Source organism: Eurosta solidaginis, chromosome 3 (genome assembly GCF_040869045.1).
Source record: "Eurosta solidaginis isolate ZX-2024a chromosome 3, ASM4086904v1, whole genome shotgun sequence".
Classification (NCBI taxonomy): Eukaryota; Metazoa; Arthropoda; class Insecta; order Diptera; family Tephritidae; genus Eurosta; species Eurosta solidaginis.
In genome coordinates this window covers 253710886-253727859 of record NC_090321.1, presented here as the reverse complement: position 1 = coordinate 253727859, position 16974 = coordinate 253710886, and the positions used below count along the sequence as shown (strand labels likewise).

Here is a 16974-nt window from a genome sequence, read left to right as displayed (position 1 = left end):
TTGTGAATTTTATTTTTAACTTATGGTGGGGTCTTTATGTATTATGCATGACAGCAACATCGCCATAATTACGCAAGATGTTGCGTTTGCAAATATAAAGAAACTTCAGACTTAGCAACTGAAACTTATTTCACTTTGCCCATTCACATATAAAGTTTCGCTAAGCACTGTTATAAACATTCTCACTATACCACAAAAATACTTGCTAACATATTTCGTGTCCTATTCATTTCTTAATTTGCAGTTTTTAATTGTGAAACATGTAAGAAAAGTACCAACGAGTGAGAAAATTAATTTCACTTGCAAAGTCTGAAAGCACTCATAGCCAAAATGCATATCAAATTCTTCTTCTTATGCTTTGCTTGCAACAAAGTTGGAAGTTATCTACCTTTTCATATCAGATGGCGCAAGTGACACACGTTCTGCCATTCTCCATAAATTTACGTGCAATCTACTCATCATGCATATGATTGCGTTGAAAGTATTTATGTATATGAAAATTTGATTGTGGCGCGACCATTAAATGTTGCGGCTATTTAAAATGAAAAGACAAAAATATTTTGTTTTTGTATTTTTTACTTGATTTTTCCTCACTCGCATTGCATTATTTCAAATTATTCCTGAACTGAATTTCTTACTTAAATTTCATTATAATTTTCCAATTAGATATTTAAGTAACGCTATTTCATGCATTTATTTACGCTAATTCCTTAAAATAGACAACACGTTTTTCAGATGATTATTATTTTTTTTAATTTATTTAAGTTTTTTTATTTATTTTATTACTTATTTTAATATATCTATATTTTTTTAATATGTATTGTGTTCGCATTCTGCAGATGCCATTCAATGCATATTTATTTTTTTATTATTATAATTCTATACATATTTTGTTAATTAATTTAAAATGTATTTAATATAATATTTTTTAATTTGATTTGAGATATTTGTTCGTTTTTTAATAGCTGTATAAAAAAATAAATGTAATAATAGTAGTAGTAGGTTCTTCTTGTTTTATTGTAATAATTAATGCATTTATTTTTACAAGATAAACTATTTACTATATTTAGGGTTGATTATGCTGTTATTTAATTAGCTTATTTCGTACATAATTACAACATTTCAAACTAAGGCAAAGTAAAAGCTGAATAAAAATCAGCGAGCAACGAGCATGCGTAATTACTTGAATTCGAGTAAGATGTGGCTGGATTCTTTACCTTTGGGTTGTAGCACTGAACAAGATACTACTTGAATTCGATAGGAATGGAGTAAAAGTGGTGCCATACGATGAATTTTATATCAAAACCGATATGCATTGAACCCTACCCCCTCAGATAAAATTTTGCATACAGGTACCATTTACCTATACAAACACAACCGCATTTTTAGAAATTGCATTTTTGAAAAATTGTCGGCGTGGCAAGGTGTCAAGTTGTTAGAAATGCGCGAAAAATGACTGTAATAGGTACTTTTGAGCTGTGATAACTACGGAATGGCTCAACCGATTTCAAAGATCTTGGTACCATTGGAAACGTATTCAGATCAGCTTTCGAAAGCATACACTGTAAAAAAAATTTTAATACACTGAAAACAATTTTTTTTTCTAAAATAAAACTTTAAACTTGAAAAAAACTTCAAGGCGAAGCGTTTTAAAATAATATACATTTTTTTTAGAAAGGTCTATTCAATATATATAATATATACAAAAACTAAAATGGCGTTTTTTTTTTAATAAAATTTTTTAAGTAAATTCATCTCTCTATATTTTATCATAGTGCTTTTGAGCTGTGATAACTACAGAGTGGCTGAACCGATTTTAAAGATCTTGGTACCATGAGAAAGGTATTCAAATAGGCTTTCGAAAACGTATACTGTAAACCATTTTTTTTAAGTTTTTTAAAAACTTAACTTGGAAAAAATTACAAAGATCAACCATTTAAAAAAAAAATGCTTTTTGGTGTAATAAAAATTGTCTCAGTGTACGGTTTCGATAGCCGATTAGAATACTTTTCCAATGGTACCAAGATCTTGCAAATCGGTTGAGCCATTCCGCAGTTATAACAGCTCAAATTTACTATGATATCAATATATAAAGAGATGCATTTACTTAAAATTTAAAAAAAGGAAAGAAAACGCCATTTTAGTTTTTGGATATGCTATATATATTAAATAGACCTCTCTAATAAAAATATATTTTATTTTAAAACACTTGGCCTTTGATTTTTTCCAAGTTTAAAATTTTATTTTTGAAACAATTTTTCAGTGCAATAAAATTTTTTACAGTGTATATTTTCGAAAGCTCTGAAATCGGTTGAGCCATTCCGTAGTTATCACAGCTTCAAATTACCTATTATCGTCATTTTTACGTATTCTTCACAACTTTGACACCTTACCACGCCCACAATTTTTCAAAAATGGAATTTCTAAAAACGAGGTGGTGTTTGTAGAGGTAAAGTGTACCTCTATGCAAAATTTCATCAAAATCTGAGGAGGTCGGCTTCAAAATGTGCCTTTTTTATAGGTTTTGATATGAAATTCATCATATGCAGACGACTTAGTAATCACAATTTAGGGAAATTTTTCCTCAACTCTACGCGGGCAGCATGCGCGGGGGTAACAGGAGCAGGTCGAGTCCAACGAATGCGCCAAATGTTATCCTGTTTAACTGCCATTGGACCTCCACAAACCCCCAACAGTTGCAAGCTTAGCTATAAAACTTAGGGAGCCTAGCAGATGGAACGAAAACCTGTATGGCCACAGCTGTATCCTAAGAATGTTCCCCAACGTCGATGCAGCTACAGATTACCTATCACCCACATTGAACTTTGACAAGGATTTCAAGGCGAGGGGGCCCTCAAGAACGGTTTGGTCAGCCGACAAAGCTTACAAAGATGGTGTAACATCACTCTGGACTGAAGGGTGCAAAATGGTCTGTGGTATTAGTGTGGTGTTCTAACCGTCTTGCAAACTAATTTCCCTGTTAGAAAATCGTGTACGCGACGGTGCGATACGCATATGCTCGGATAGCTAAGCATTATATTCACCATATGCATTCTCTAAAGCCGCGTTACGAAAAGCAACAAAGCTTGCGCACATCACGCTCATTTGGGTACCTGGTCACAGCAACATTCCCGGCTATGAAAAAGCGCATGAACTGGCAAAGGCCGAAGCATCGTTGGACATCTCTGAGCAATCAACTTTAGCCACTTTAATCAATAAAGGGTGAAATTCTTTTAATCTCAGGAAAACCGCAGTTCGCAATTGGTACTCTATAGTTACCTGCCAAATTACCAACCAATCATGTTTAAATATAGAGTCAGAGATGACAGAGTCTCTACTAAATATTACTAGCAAGGAGATATTCAGGATCACATAAACCATTATAGGACGCTGGCCACTTGCGGATAAAATCGGAATCCCCTTTAACGACAGGTGCAGTAGCGCTAGTGTCGACGATTGTAAGGAGACAGTCACTTGCGAATGGCCAGCCCTGGCGAACACGAGGTTCAGAACTCTAGGCTGTCCATGAAGGACATCAGAAGGTTTATTAATCCAACCAAATGGTTTGAGTAAACACACAAGGTACATTATGCAATGGGTTCCAGAAGAATATACATCAAAAACCGTTGTGAAAGTTATCGTATGGCGGCAACAAAGAGTAAAACAAATAGGAGATTCAAGAGTTTTTGTACCAGAACCCCTTCAAGGGGCTGCTAGCGCAATTTATAAATTTTCCAACCCAATTTTCTACCTATCAGTGGCGAATAGTGTTTAGCGGACGAGTTTTTAGCAGCCCTAAACCGCTCACGAAAGAAGGGGGTTGGATGACCATAAAGGTGCAACGTGGTCATATCATACCATTCCCAAGATGGGCGGGCTAGTACATTAATGGTGCTATTTTGCAAAACGTACCCGATCAATACCCGGCAAACGATCATCAACATCGATACAACTCCCCAACTTTCCTTGGGAACTTTCCTTATCCGTACAAGAAGTAAAAAACTATTTTCTCCTTTTTATCTACTTGTCTTTAATCATGGAAGCTAATTAAAAAACTTAGTCAAGACTATTGGGTATTTATTTGTTCATTAACTTAGAATCAGCTAACTAAACCGCATTCATGTTCTATTTGTTAGACCTGATACAACTAAATTTTTGGTCTCAAAGGAAGGCGTCGGCAACTTTTTCGTTGGAAGTTTTTAGCATTCCAAGTAGTTTACCACAGTTCTGGTGTTATCATATACGTAATGTAGGGCATCCGACTGGGAATGTACGAATCCAACATCTGCCGACCCTTCATATATTTTCCTTAATTCCGTTAACAAATAACACAATATTAACATCCGTACGGTTTTACCCTGTCCTTCTCGTAAGTAGTTAATTTATATATGCACCAAATGCATTGTCTCGTCCATAGAACCCTATATTAGACATTTTGTAAGTAGCAGCCTTTTATAAACTGTCAAGGTAACTTTCCTCGCAATAACGGCGAAGTAAAGATATCACCCATAACTGAAAATACGTTCTGATGGTCGAAAAAGTGAAACATTTTGAGTTCCAAAACTTGAACGAAGAAGTTTCAGTTTTCAAACCTAGAGTAATTCTTCAGAAGCTTACACACCCAGGTTATAATCGAAAACTATCTTCTCAATAAAAACAGGAACTCCAACTCTACGCGAGACAAAGAGTGTTTAATTTCTTGAATATAATTTTGCCTTTCCTGGTGTCTGCAGCCGTTTTTTGTGGGTATTGGATTGCTTGGTCCTATCCAATAGACGCGACCCCTTAGAAATTGCCTTCAAATCCTCTAACGGAAGTCCAATGGAATAAACTTTTTCAGCAGCTTTGGACCTTAGGAATATTGGCGTTAGAGGCGTTCATTTCACATCATATGGTTAATCTCATGGTGGGGCACATTGCACGTAGGACCTAATACATGCATGTGAAGGGTCATTTTGTATAAGTGAAAGTGTAATATGTGTCCAGAACTAAGTTAAACCAGAGTTATGCATGACTCCCTGCGAAGTCTGCTTTGCTTCACTGCAAGAATAGAGTATTGGACATTGAGAACGGCGTACACCGAGCGCGACTCCTGAGAGGAGTTTAGCCACTGTGAAGGCCTCTTATTATTTTTTCTGGTGGGGTGACATATGGTCAACGCCCAAAAGGCCCATTGACGTTATGAGTCACTCCAGAATTGGCTTTATGACCACTTGAAATGGTCACAAGGTCAATTGTCTATATTACCTTTCCTAATTTTACTTAATGGCCACTTAGGAAATTTCCGTTTGATCTTATGATCATTTCAAGAGGGATCCAAGGGGTGGTGTAGCGCAATCTTTTCAAGGAGTTGCCAGTGGAATTTATAGTTTTTGTAAACCTGTTTCCTTAACAGGTGAGGCTCCGAGCACCCCAAAAAAGATTCAATACGGTAAGTTTAATCGTTCCCAAGATGTGTGGGATTGTACCTTAACGGAGCGTAAATGATCTATATCCCGCGATTATACTACCCAAAACTCTTGACGAGTGTCTTTATAGATACAACAAGCATAGCAATTTAAGATCAGCATAAAAAAAGACGTGCGTAGGATGGGTTAGACATTTAGTTGAATATGTTCTTATTTCCTAGCAATCCTCACCGCCTTAGCTTTTAGTACGATTTTGCACGGTGATGAAACCAGAATTACGGAAAGTGGCGCCGCAGGGGAAAATTTGGAAAAAAAAAACGTACGATTTTTCAGAGCAATATGTTACGCAATACAAAAGTTAAAACATAAGTTTGCCACATTATAAAGGTATCGAGTACAAATATGGGGTTTCCGTCTTAAAATGGTATCGTTTCGTACCGAAAAACGTGTACCGAGGCTGCCAGCACTTTGATAGAATAGTGGGTTTTCACTAGCTTATAAAGCTCCGTGGTTCTCTAGGGGTGGAAACAAACATATTTAGTGTATATTTTGAGAGTCCTGAGGATTATAAAATTCCAGTTTGTTTAAAAATTTGAAATTGATTTTACTTACCACTTAAAAATTACAAAGAATTGAAATTTGCAAACACGTTGACGACATTGCAATCAAGCTTCAAAAAAAGAGAGCAAAACTTGGGGGTATTCCAAAGGAAGGGAATGCATTGGCGCTTCTCAACTGGGATAAAAAGTGCAGGACTGCGTCAACCATTTCATTACAACTCCAAATGGGTCACTGCCATAGACCGCACAATGGATACCTCTGATAGAAATCAGGCCAAAACTCCAAACCATCTGAGCTTTGACTTAGTAAGGCGGTCGGGTGTAAACATCGGAACGATCTGGAGTGATTTAAGGTGACTCCGCAACGATTTCGTCTGTCGGAAAACCACTCCCGATTCATAGGACTGTCACTTTAGCTGCAGTACCAGAGATTGCGACAAGAGTAAAACTTCGAAAGCCATTAGGCTAACATCGGAAAACCGAGAAATCAAAGAATTTAAAATGTTGATGCGAGTGACAAAACTTTTTTAACTGCATTTCGAATCTTTTGGAACTTTTCGAAAAGTTATTAGCTGTTCGTATTGCAATTTCACCTTGTTAAGCTACACGAAAATTTTGAAAATATTTGAAAAACAGTCAAATTGAACACTTGTAATGAGAAAAATGAAATTAGCGCCTAAGAAATAAGATGTAAATTAACATTAAAAAAACTCAACTATTCAAGCAATCAATTATTCAAACGATAGACTAGCTCCAATTGCATTTAAAAAAAAGAAGCTAATTTTTATTTGTTTGTTGTTTTTTGCATTTCTTTTTTATCTCGATTTGTTGTCGTTTATTACCACTAATTTATTGTAATTATAATTATTTAGTACATAACTTTTAATATTAACATTAATATTAATTTGTTGTTTTTTTTTTTTTGTTTATAATTTATTTGTAATAATTAAGTTTAATTTATTCATTATCATTATTAACTATTTACAAAGTTTTCTTTTTAATTTCTAAATTTATTATTTTCATTTTAATTTTTATAAGTAATTTCTTATTATTTCTTCTTCTTGCTTTTTTATGTAAAATTTATGAGTGTATGCGTGTTTTTGTGGGAGTATATACTATACAAGTAGTATGTATGTATGTATGTAGTTTTGAGTTTTAGGAGTAGTCGGCACATAAAGTATAGTACATTAAGATGAAGATGAATACGAACGTTTTGCTGACGCCTCTATGCAATTGATTGAATGAGAGACAAAATTTGCATAGAAAAATTTTGGTGTAACTATTTTTGAACAGGCTGTAGAAGGAAAATCGACACTGATGATGGCACAATGCCGAAACCGGTTTGTCTCGAAACCAGATTCGACAAGGGATGACGGAAAATCGTTCCAATATACATCATGTCGAAATGCCAAATTTTTAGGGGTTTTTAGTTTGGAAAACAATAAATATTATTTGTCATAGATTGTGAAATTATTCCTTTCATTTCTCGAATTAGATTTTTAGACCAAAAAGAAATATAGTTTAATTACCAAATCAATATTTTTGTAAATCATTGCACAAATATTGATTGCTTACGAACCCGATTCCAACAGCAATTATATGAAATAACATCACTGCTTGTCTTATTTTCAAACTCATCTTATTTCGCAGCTCAAACTAATTTCGAAGATGAAACGGCTTTCAAAACAACGAACGAATTTTAAAGTTCGCGGTATTTGCAAGATCGCAACAATTGTGATTTTTAAATATAAGCAATCGAATACTCCAAATCGCACCGATTTTCACGTTCGCATAAATATCATGAAACAACCAATATCCAATTCGGAATAAATTTCAAAGATCGAATCAATTTCGCAGCTGAAATACGATTTCGAAAATCAAAGCAATTCGACATTCGAACTTTTTCAAAACAAAAATTCAAAAGTGCATTATTCAAAGCAATGAAAATAATTTTAGTAAACAATTTGAAAAAAACAAATAATTTATTTGAAATTAAAATTTTACTTTTTTAAAATATGCGAATAAGCGAGTGATCACAGCAAATTTGAATAATGTTAAATGTTACCAAACAACATTTCGAAAAACAACAAACTATATTTTGAAAACTAAAAGCGTTTTTTCGACTTTGCAAACACGATTTACTATATAAAAAACAAAGAACTGATCTCTGCTTCACGACGAATTTTTTCTCTGCTTCCTCTCAAGTTTCTTTTTTTATTTTATTCATAATGTAAGAATTTTTAGTAGCTGTATTTCGATTTACAAGCACAACAGTTTGTCAATTTATGAGTTCACAAAAACGGCAACTTTTAAATTTCAAAACTTTAGCCAGTTGCCCAATTTCTTTTGAAACTTCGTTAAATACATATGTAAATATGAATTAAAGTTACACAAAATGTTCACATTAAAAACATAAAAGTTAAGTAACTTAGCTATAAAATAACAAAACTAGATTTTAAAAAAAGTGAGTGCTTCGAAAATTTTCGATCTTTCCATTTTTTTAATTTTCAAAAACTTTTCGAATTTCAAATAATTTATTTTCGAAAATAGTTTTGCGAGCTTACAAAAATGAGTTAACAAACTTTTGAAATTAAAAAAAAAAGATTCATTCAAAATGAGTTACACCAACACGTGCATCCAGCAATAACGTATTTAAATGCATATCGGTTGCAAATATGAATTTTTTTTTTTTTAATATATTATGTGTTGATTTATTTATTATGCAATTATTTCCTTTGATTTTATTTAAAAAAGGGTAAAAAGACGATCTTGAAAATAAGATCTATTATACATATACTATTATACATAATAAGCGAATGTTTTTCAACTTTATTTAATGGTAGCAGTTCTTATTTATTTGGGCTGCCGCCTATTTGACGTGTCAGAATATTTATATACAGCTGTATGTACTAGCGATCTCTTCAACTCGTATGTCTTGAGGTTTACACATATGTATGTACATATGTAATTGTAACTTTTCGTTTTTTCTTCCCTTTCAAGACTTACAATTTTTTACGTAAAAAAAAATAACAAAAAATTTAATAACTAAAGCGTTAATTTTTTAGCTAACGCCTATTTATAAACGTATTATCTATATAACGAAATTGTTTTCTAAAAAACATAAATAAAAAGAGAAAAAGCAACTGAAATTGTTATTTTTTGATTGCTAATAATTTAAATGTTGCCTAATTTTTGTTTCGCGTGTAATTTACTTAGAGGACATGTTAATAAATTAAAAACAAAATTATTATTTTTGCATTTGGGAGAGCACAAAGAGAGTGGGTGTTGTTTGTGTTGTTTTTTTTTTTTTGTAATTTTCACTAATTCACTACACATTAAACAAGTTGAAGCAGAAACAAGATTTTGAAATGAATGAACAACGTTTTAACTTTTTTCAAACTAGAAACGAAAATCACAAACCATTACCGAGGGTTGCTATTTATATTTTGACCCTTGCCAACACTAATTGTTTTCCAGCGTCATCTGACGTTTTCCATTGAAATTTTGACGTTTTTAAGCATAACCTTCTTCAGAAAATTTTGACATTTGAGCACAACTTGTGTTAACTTAAAAATTGTATCTCAGCGAAAAAAATGGAATTAACTCGTGAAAATTTTCGTGCGATGATTTTTTACGACTTTCGACGTGGATTATCAAGATAGGAGTGTTTTGTACAACTTACTTCCACTTTTGGTGATGAAGCCCCATCCTTTGCCACTGTGAAACGCTGGTATAACGAATTCCATCGTTTGCCGCCGTTCGCTCAGGGACGAAAGTCGTAAAGGTCGTCCAAAATCAGTTATTGTGCAACAAAATATTGACGCTGTGCGCGAACTTATATTGCAAGATCGTCATACGACTTATCGTGAAATTGAGTCATCCCTGGGCATTAGTGTGACGAGCATCAATAAGATATTGCATGAATATTTAGCTGTGAAAAAAAATGTGTTCACGTTGCCACCCGCATAATTTGACAAAAGCTCAATCCTCAATCGGAGTGGAAAAAGTGCTACGAAAATTAGTTTGAACGCATGCAAAGGTGTATTGATTATCATGGAGAATACTTCGAAAAACAATAAAGCCATATTCGATAATAAATTACTGTCTTTTCATTACTAGGCTCAAAATTTCAAATTTAATTGATTAAAAACACGTCGTCATGCCAACTAAAATTAGAGTCTCGCTACTTTTTCTTTTGCATTTATTCGAGTTGAACGTAAAAATCGTATCCATGGCATGGCAAATTCCGCCTTTTTTTCATCTTTTACATAATTCAAAACAAAACTGAAAAAGAAAATCGTTATCTTTTCACAAACTCGCGCCAAAGCCCATTACTATGATTAAATAATTCCTCAAACTTCTACAATATCAGATGAATTAATTTAATTAAGAATATGAATTTATTGGCCCTATTACGGTTTACAACTCAACTTAGTTGGATTGTAATTAAAATACCAGGGACGGAAAATAATATTTTTTTTTTTCGGAGTCGTAAAAGTCTTGGTCAAAAAATTGTCTTAGGTGAAAATGTTTGAGTTCCCAGGTATCTCTATAGCAATATCATATCGAATCCTGCATCCTTTTTATTTTTCGAACTTTTTCCATAAAAGTCCACATATAAAAGTAAAATTTGTATTTTTATTTTTTGAGTCCGATAGAAATAGTTACACTAGGAGTTTTAAAAATAATATAAATAATAAAAGTTAAATCCGGACTTTTTTATTTTTTAAGGACAAAATAAAAGTCCGGATTTAGCTTTTATTTCTGGACTTTTATTTTTAAAAGTCCGCGTTTAACTAGTTCTATCGGACTCAAAAAATAAAAATCCGAAAATAATTTTTATCTTGATCCAAATATATTTAAAGTCCAAAATTAATAGTTTTGCAAGAAATTATATTATAAAAGGAATAACAGTTTCAGCTCCTGAAAACAACCCAACTCCTGTTTGGTATTACGAATTACAACATATTTCAGTTGAAGTTGAATTGATGTTGCCAGCCTAAAAAAGTGATGATTTGACAGATAAATGAACAACTGATCAATTTGTGGCGGAAATTTAACCATTTGAAAAAGTGATTTTTCTATTAATAGCAAAATGATGAGCTTCTAATGCAGTTATTTTACAGATTTGTAAGTAATTTTCGTTTAAGTAAGGAAATAGTTTGCTCCTTACTAAAGAAATGAAGGACCATTTCCGTAAACGCGTTCGAGAGACGGTTTTTGAAATTATGCGCCATACTTAAGATTCCTTGCTGACGGCAGCTATCAAAAACCCAGTGGAAAGTGTTGGGCTGGACAACATCTACAGTTATTAAAGTGGTTTTAGATATTATTGAGGAGCATATTTTTACGAAGTGGATTAAAACCAAACTGCAGAGGAGCAAAGTGTTTCAAAAATCGTAGTTTACTTTAAAACAGGGGCCGAATCGTTACATACGATCCGTGATCGAATGCTCCGAAATGGTGCATTGAATTAATGAAATATGTGAACCAGGAGCAACGCGTTCTCACTAAATCCATAATATGCTATTATTTTTTTAAATAATTGGATAACCTTATTTTTATCGCTTGTGTGAAAACTGTTTTCGATCCGTAATCGTATGTTACGATTCCATAGCAGGATTCCCAAGATCAGTGAGAAGTATCGATGGGACTCACGTTCGCATAATTTCACCTAATTTGGCTGCATTCGAACTGCGGCTTTACTCGCCCAACTGCGGGATTACGCCCTATAAGGTCAAACAGTTTTTCAACGTAATCCTTGTAACCTTGTTTTTTCTATAAATGTGTACAAAATTGCTGATTACAGGTAAATACAATATTTTTTTTTCGCATAAAATGGCCCCGAGTGGGTCCGAAATATGAGGCCCGATCCATAGTTTGTTTGCACAGCACACCCTTTGGCGGTGGCGGCCTTCGGCCACAAATTTTAAAAAATAACCCTGGGTGGGTCCTGCACCCTTCTGCCCTAGTGTGTGAGTGTCCAACAAATCTGGCAAAATACAACAACCACATGAAAATTTTAACCGATTTTTTGCTTATATCTTTTGACAGAAGTAAAATTTTTAATTTTCGCTTTCAGTTTCTAAAAACGGGGGTCGGAACGCGTCTTTTGATACCGGCTTTGATAAAAATTAGGTGGTGCACCGTCTTGAAAACGTTACCTTTTGTCCCAAACAACCGCAAAATTTTGTGAGACAAATGCAGTAATCAGAGAACTGATTTTGAGAACTACGCCAAAACAAGGTTGTAAACGGAAATGCCACAAAAAGTTGTTAAGACTAGGCAACTTTAACCGAGATTGTTTTTGACAAGTTGAGTTGTAATACCAAACTGCAAAATTTCAACTGAAATAGAGTTGAGTTGTAAACCGTAATAGGGACATTAAATAAGAAGCTTCAATCCAATGTGTATTTTGACATACAATAGCTTCAAATCTCTGTAAAACCTAAACCCAAAAGCATGCATCATTTATTCACATTAGAAGCAATCAGTGAAATATGGCGCTATGAATATTTCATGCTTTTAGTGAAGAGATAAGATTGTACGGATCGACTTTTGTAAATATCTTAATTTACAATTACTTAAAAAGCCTTGTAAAATTTTGGAATAAAACATGTATTGAAAAAGAATTAAGACCAAATATCACCCTCGATTCAAATATAGGTAGTAGACTGTCTAGGGCCCCTATACGAAATAAGAAAAATTGCAAAAGACCGCCCCTGCATCTGAAGATCTTTTTGAGATAATCTAGAAAGAATGTTAAATATGCTCTACAGTCGTTTGCTGAAATGGGATGCATACTTGTTTGGCAGACAGTACAATGACAACCGTGGTATTATTTAAAAAAGTGTTCAGTTCGGAAGCTAAACAGATTCAATGCGATTTGAAAATACGCTTATAAAAGAGCTTTTAAATTAATAAAAAATCAGTTACGTGTTCGTATAAACATGGCATATGTATTAGACTGGGTCGATTTATTAACCGATATCGCGCCATCAATTTTTCGATAGGATTTGGGCTCAGGAAAAAAAGTTCCACTGCGCATACCCAAAAAAATAATTTTCGAGCCTGCGGAATTTCATTTTTTTTACTTTTTTTCGACTTTGGATTTTGAAGGTTTTTTCCATGACCTACTAAAAAAATGTTCAGCTCATTTTGAGATAATCTAGAAAGAATGTTAAATATGCTCTACAGTCGTTTGCAAAATGGGATGCATACATACAAAAAAAAAAAATATTTTATTTTTGAATTGTTTTTGTTTTTATCGGCCTATTGATAAATCATTCAAGGTTCGAATCGAGCTCAAGGCCTTGAGCTCGATTCGAACCTTGAATATTTTATTTTTGTTTAAACTGTTATCGCCAACGTTTTTAGCGCACATTTTTGAGTCGGACAGGGTATACATGAAAATTTTAAAATCAAATAAAAATTTTTTTAGTAGGTCATGAAAAAAACTAAAGTCGAAAAAAAGTTAAAAAATGAAATTTCGCAGGCTCGAAAAAAAATTTTTTTGGGTATGCGTAGTGGAACTTTTTTTTCCTGAGCCCACATCCTATTGAAAAATCGATGGCGCGATATCGGTTAACTTTCGTCCATACAAATCGACTCGCCCTAATATGCATATATACGGCTTCAGAGTTCAAAAGTATATTAGAAGCAAATAGCTGTATTTGCAAATTAAAAATATTATAAAAAAATAAATTTCGATATTCTCTGACCATATGCTGCAAATTTAGGGGCGCTCTTTTGCAACTTTCATCTTTCGGTGCAGTCTAATGCGTAGTCAAAATAATTAAGGTTTTAAAGCTACAAGCGTATTTTTGATAAAATTGTATGTTAAATATTGTGTTGTAGCTGATTTTGAAAACTCAATTCAAAATATATGCATAGTTGTGTCTGCTTTTGCAAACTAAATATTTTCATACAATTTATCTTTACAATAACAGACGCGTTTTCCACGCCAACTGCATTTACGATAACATCCATAACATCTCTGACGCTGTCGTCAATTCATAAATATACTTTCAAAATAAGACAACACGCTTGTATTTTTAAATTTAAAAGAAAGTTCTGTTATACGCCCACCCCACTCAACGCACTCTCCCTCATCTCCAATGCATGCGGTGTTTCGTCTACATTTTCATTTCCGCTTGTTTATATAGCCCTCAGTTAGGATTTTGTTGTTTAGATGTTTTTTGTCCCTTTCATTGTTAGAGAATTCAACTCATGCTTTTTTCATTAATTATTTATACATATTTCTATTATTTCATTTCTGTTTGTTTTTTCTCCCAGTTACCTTTCTTATTTTTTTTTTTGTTTGTTTGTTATTGTATCATATATCAGCTCAACTCATTTTAAGTATATATGTATATGCACATATATATGGTAGATGCATATATATATACAAATAAATATATATATATATATTTGTATATATAAATCAATACATATATGAATAATCTACAAGTACATTATTAGGTATTAACAACATCTAGTAAAATTACAAGAGATTGGTAAGGTATAAGTTGTATTGTTGCTGTTGCAAATAAATACTTCTACTGCTACTGTGGCGGCTGATGGTGCTAAGACAAAATGCTAAAGCTTTTCCTGATATTGTGACGGCGTCGCCTATTTTTAGCGCTGTTGTCAATGAGCAGCCAATGCGAAAATTATGAAGAATTACTGACTCAGCCTGCAGTGTGCCCAACCATGTGCATTATATATGTCGGTCAGTCAGTATTCTATGCAATTATACACTTCCGTATATAACAACTTGGCAACTGCGCTCAAAACTCGATATGTCAACCAACTCGGAAGATGGTGGTGATGATGTGCGTGCATTCACCTGCCTACCAACGAATTCTAATTCTTCACACTAAACACACTTCAAAGCTTTCACTTGCAATGTAAAGCGTATTCCATGAACAAAAACAATATTGTTTTGCGGCAACAGCGCTTTTTCTACGGCCTGCCATTGCGCAATATCAACAACAGCTGCTGCCGCCGCTCGACCTGCGACAACGGCGACGGCTAAGATTATGGCCACAGCTACGCCCATACTTGCGGCTCGTTTATTCTCAATGTCATTATGATTTCTTATTGTTAGTTAGCTCCCCGCGTCTCACCTGTTGACTATTGCTGAGGCCAGTGTATTATTGTTCGCATTCGCCGATGTCGCTGACGCATGAGTTGAATTGTTAGCATTAGCACCGCCACCACCACTATTGCTATTATTGTTGCTGTTGGAGATACCGCTCAAGCCAATGCTGTTACTATTGCTATTGTTATTGCTCACACTCTCAATGCCTTTGAGGTCATTGAAGCTACTTGTAAGTGCACCGCATGTTGTTGTTGTAGTGGTTATACCATCTGCTACCGCAGCATTAGCATGTGTTGCGCTTATATTCACCAATGACTGTTGCTGCTGTTGTTGATGTGTCAACGATTGTGACGACGAACTCGTTGTTACTTGTGCCAAACTAACACTCACACCATTACCACCACCACCGCCCACATTATTATTACCACCGATACCACTGTTGCCACCAGCCGCTGCTACATGCAACTGCTGCACTGTGGTTCCGCTAGTATTGCCAACAGCAGAGCCTGTCGATATTGGCACCGTACGCATATTTGTAAAAATCGTTTGGTTATTACCAATACGCCCACGTAACAGCGCATGCGCCATGCCTCCGGGTCCAATTTGCATTTGCATTTGACCAGAGTTATTCTTCTGTAGTGGCTTAACATTCAACAGGCTTGTGTAGAGCACACGTTTATTATTTTGATGCTCACCGCCACCACCACCACTATTACCGCCGCCGCTGGTACTAACGCTGACTGTGGTATTACCGACATTAGTTGCTGCATTCCCATCCATATTTTGAGCGCCAATTATATTGAGTATACGTTCGCGTTTCAATTTTTGCTGTTGCAGTGCTGCATTCGCTGTGGCTTTATTTAACAGAACTGCCTGCTGTTGTGCTGACACCTGTTGCTGCTGCTGTTGGGAATGACTAACTGCTGTCGCTACCGTTTTCGCATCCACAACGATGCTGCCATGTTGTACGCTAACGGTGTTGCCACCAATCCCAGTACCACCTCCACCACTAGTGCTGCTCGCATTCGATGTCGAAACAAAATTCACTTTTAAATTAGGGTTTTGTAATTCTTTGTAGTGATGCAATTTGTGTGCTATACTGCTATTGTTGTTGACGTTGCTGTTACTGCTGTTGTTATTGTTGTTGCTATTTGACTGTTGCACTGCAACAGCATTCGCCAATTCGCTAGCTGTAGCTATAGTAAAATTGGTACCACCGCCCACATTGTTGCTAGTTAAATAAATTTTATTACCGCTGCCACCACCTTGTTGCGTCGCTGATGGTGTTGATGTTATAATTGCTGTGGTGGGTTGGAGACTGTAATTATGATTTGCAGCAATCGCTGCGGAATTGTGTTTCTGCTGTTGGGGATGTTGGTGGTGTTGCTGATGTTGTTGTTGCGCTACATTTAACTCGGATACGAGTAATGGATACGAAGACATTTTTATCACTTTGCCTCCTTGCATTTGCACCTTTTGTAATTGTTGACTCACTTGAGATGGCGTTCCAACCAATGTTGCTGTTACCCCACCACCAGCAATGGGGGTTGTTTGTCCTTCAATTGCAGTCATCCCACCATCATCGTCTTGCTGCTGCTGTTGTTGCTGCTGCAAAAGTTGTTGCTGCTGTTGTTGTTGCTGCAATTGCTGTAAATGCTTTGTGATTTGGATTTGATGTTGCTGCGCTGATTGGGTGATTATTTTTCGTTGTGAAAATTTGCGATTCAACAACAGTTTATTTATATCTGCAATATTTGAAGAAATTAAATAACAAATTAAAGAGGGATTAATAACTTGAGGAAATCACAGAATATACCAGTGGTGCATAACACACGCAGAGCTTCGAATACAAACGCAACTTTTTTTGTAGTAATGTGTTTACATAAAGTTTGACCATAAAATT

The 16974-nt window shown here is 34.7% G+C and overlaps 1 protein-coding gene across 17 annotated transcripts in view; it reads right to left on the bottom strand.

Moving 5' to 3' along the window:
• Positions 1-6775: 6775 nt before the first annotated feature.
• Positions 6776-16974, bottom strand: part of E(Pc) (Enhancer of Polycomb) — an 82928-nt gene continuing 72729 nt past the window's right edge. For all 17 annotated transcript variants that reach the window (XM_067775966.1, XM_067775965.1, XM_067775962.1 and 14 more), the window contains one exon: positions 6776-16816. In XM_067775966.1, coding sequence (XP_067632067.1) covers positions 15093-16816 — 1724 coding nt within the window. In that variant the 3' untranslated portion in view covers positions 6776-15092. The remainder of the gene's footprint in view (positions 16817-16974) is intronic.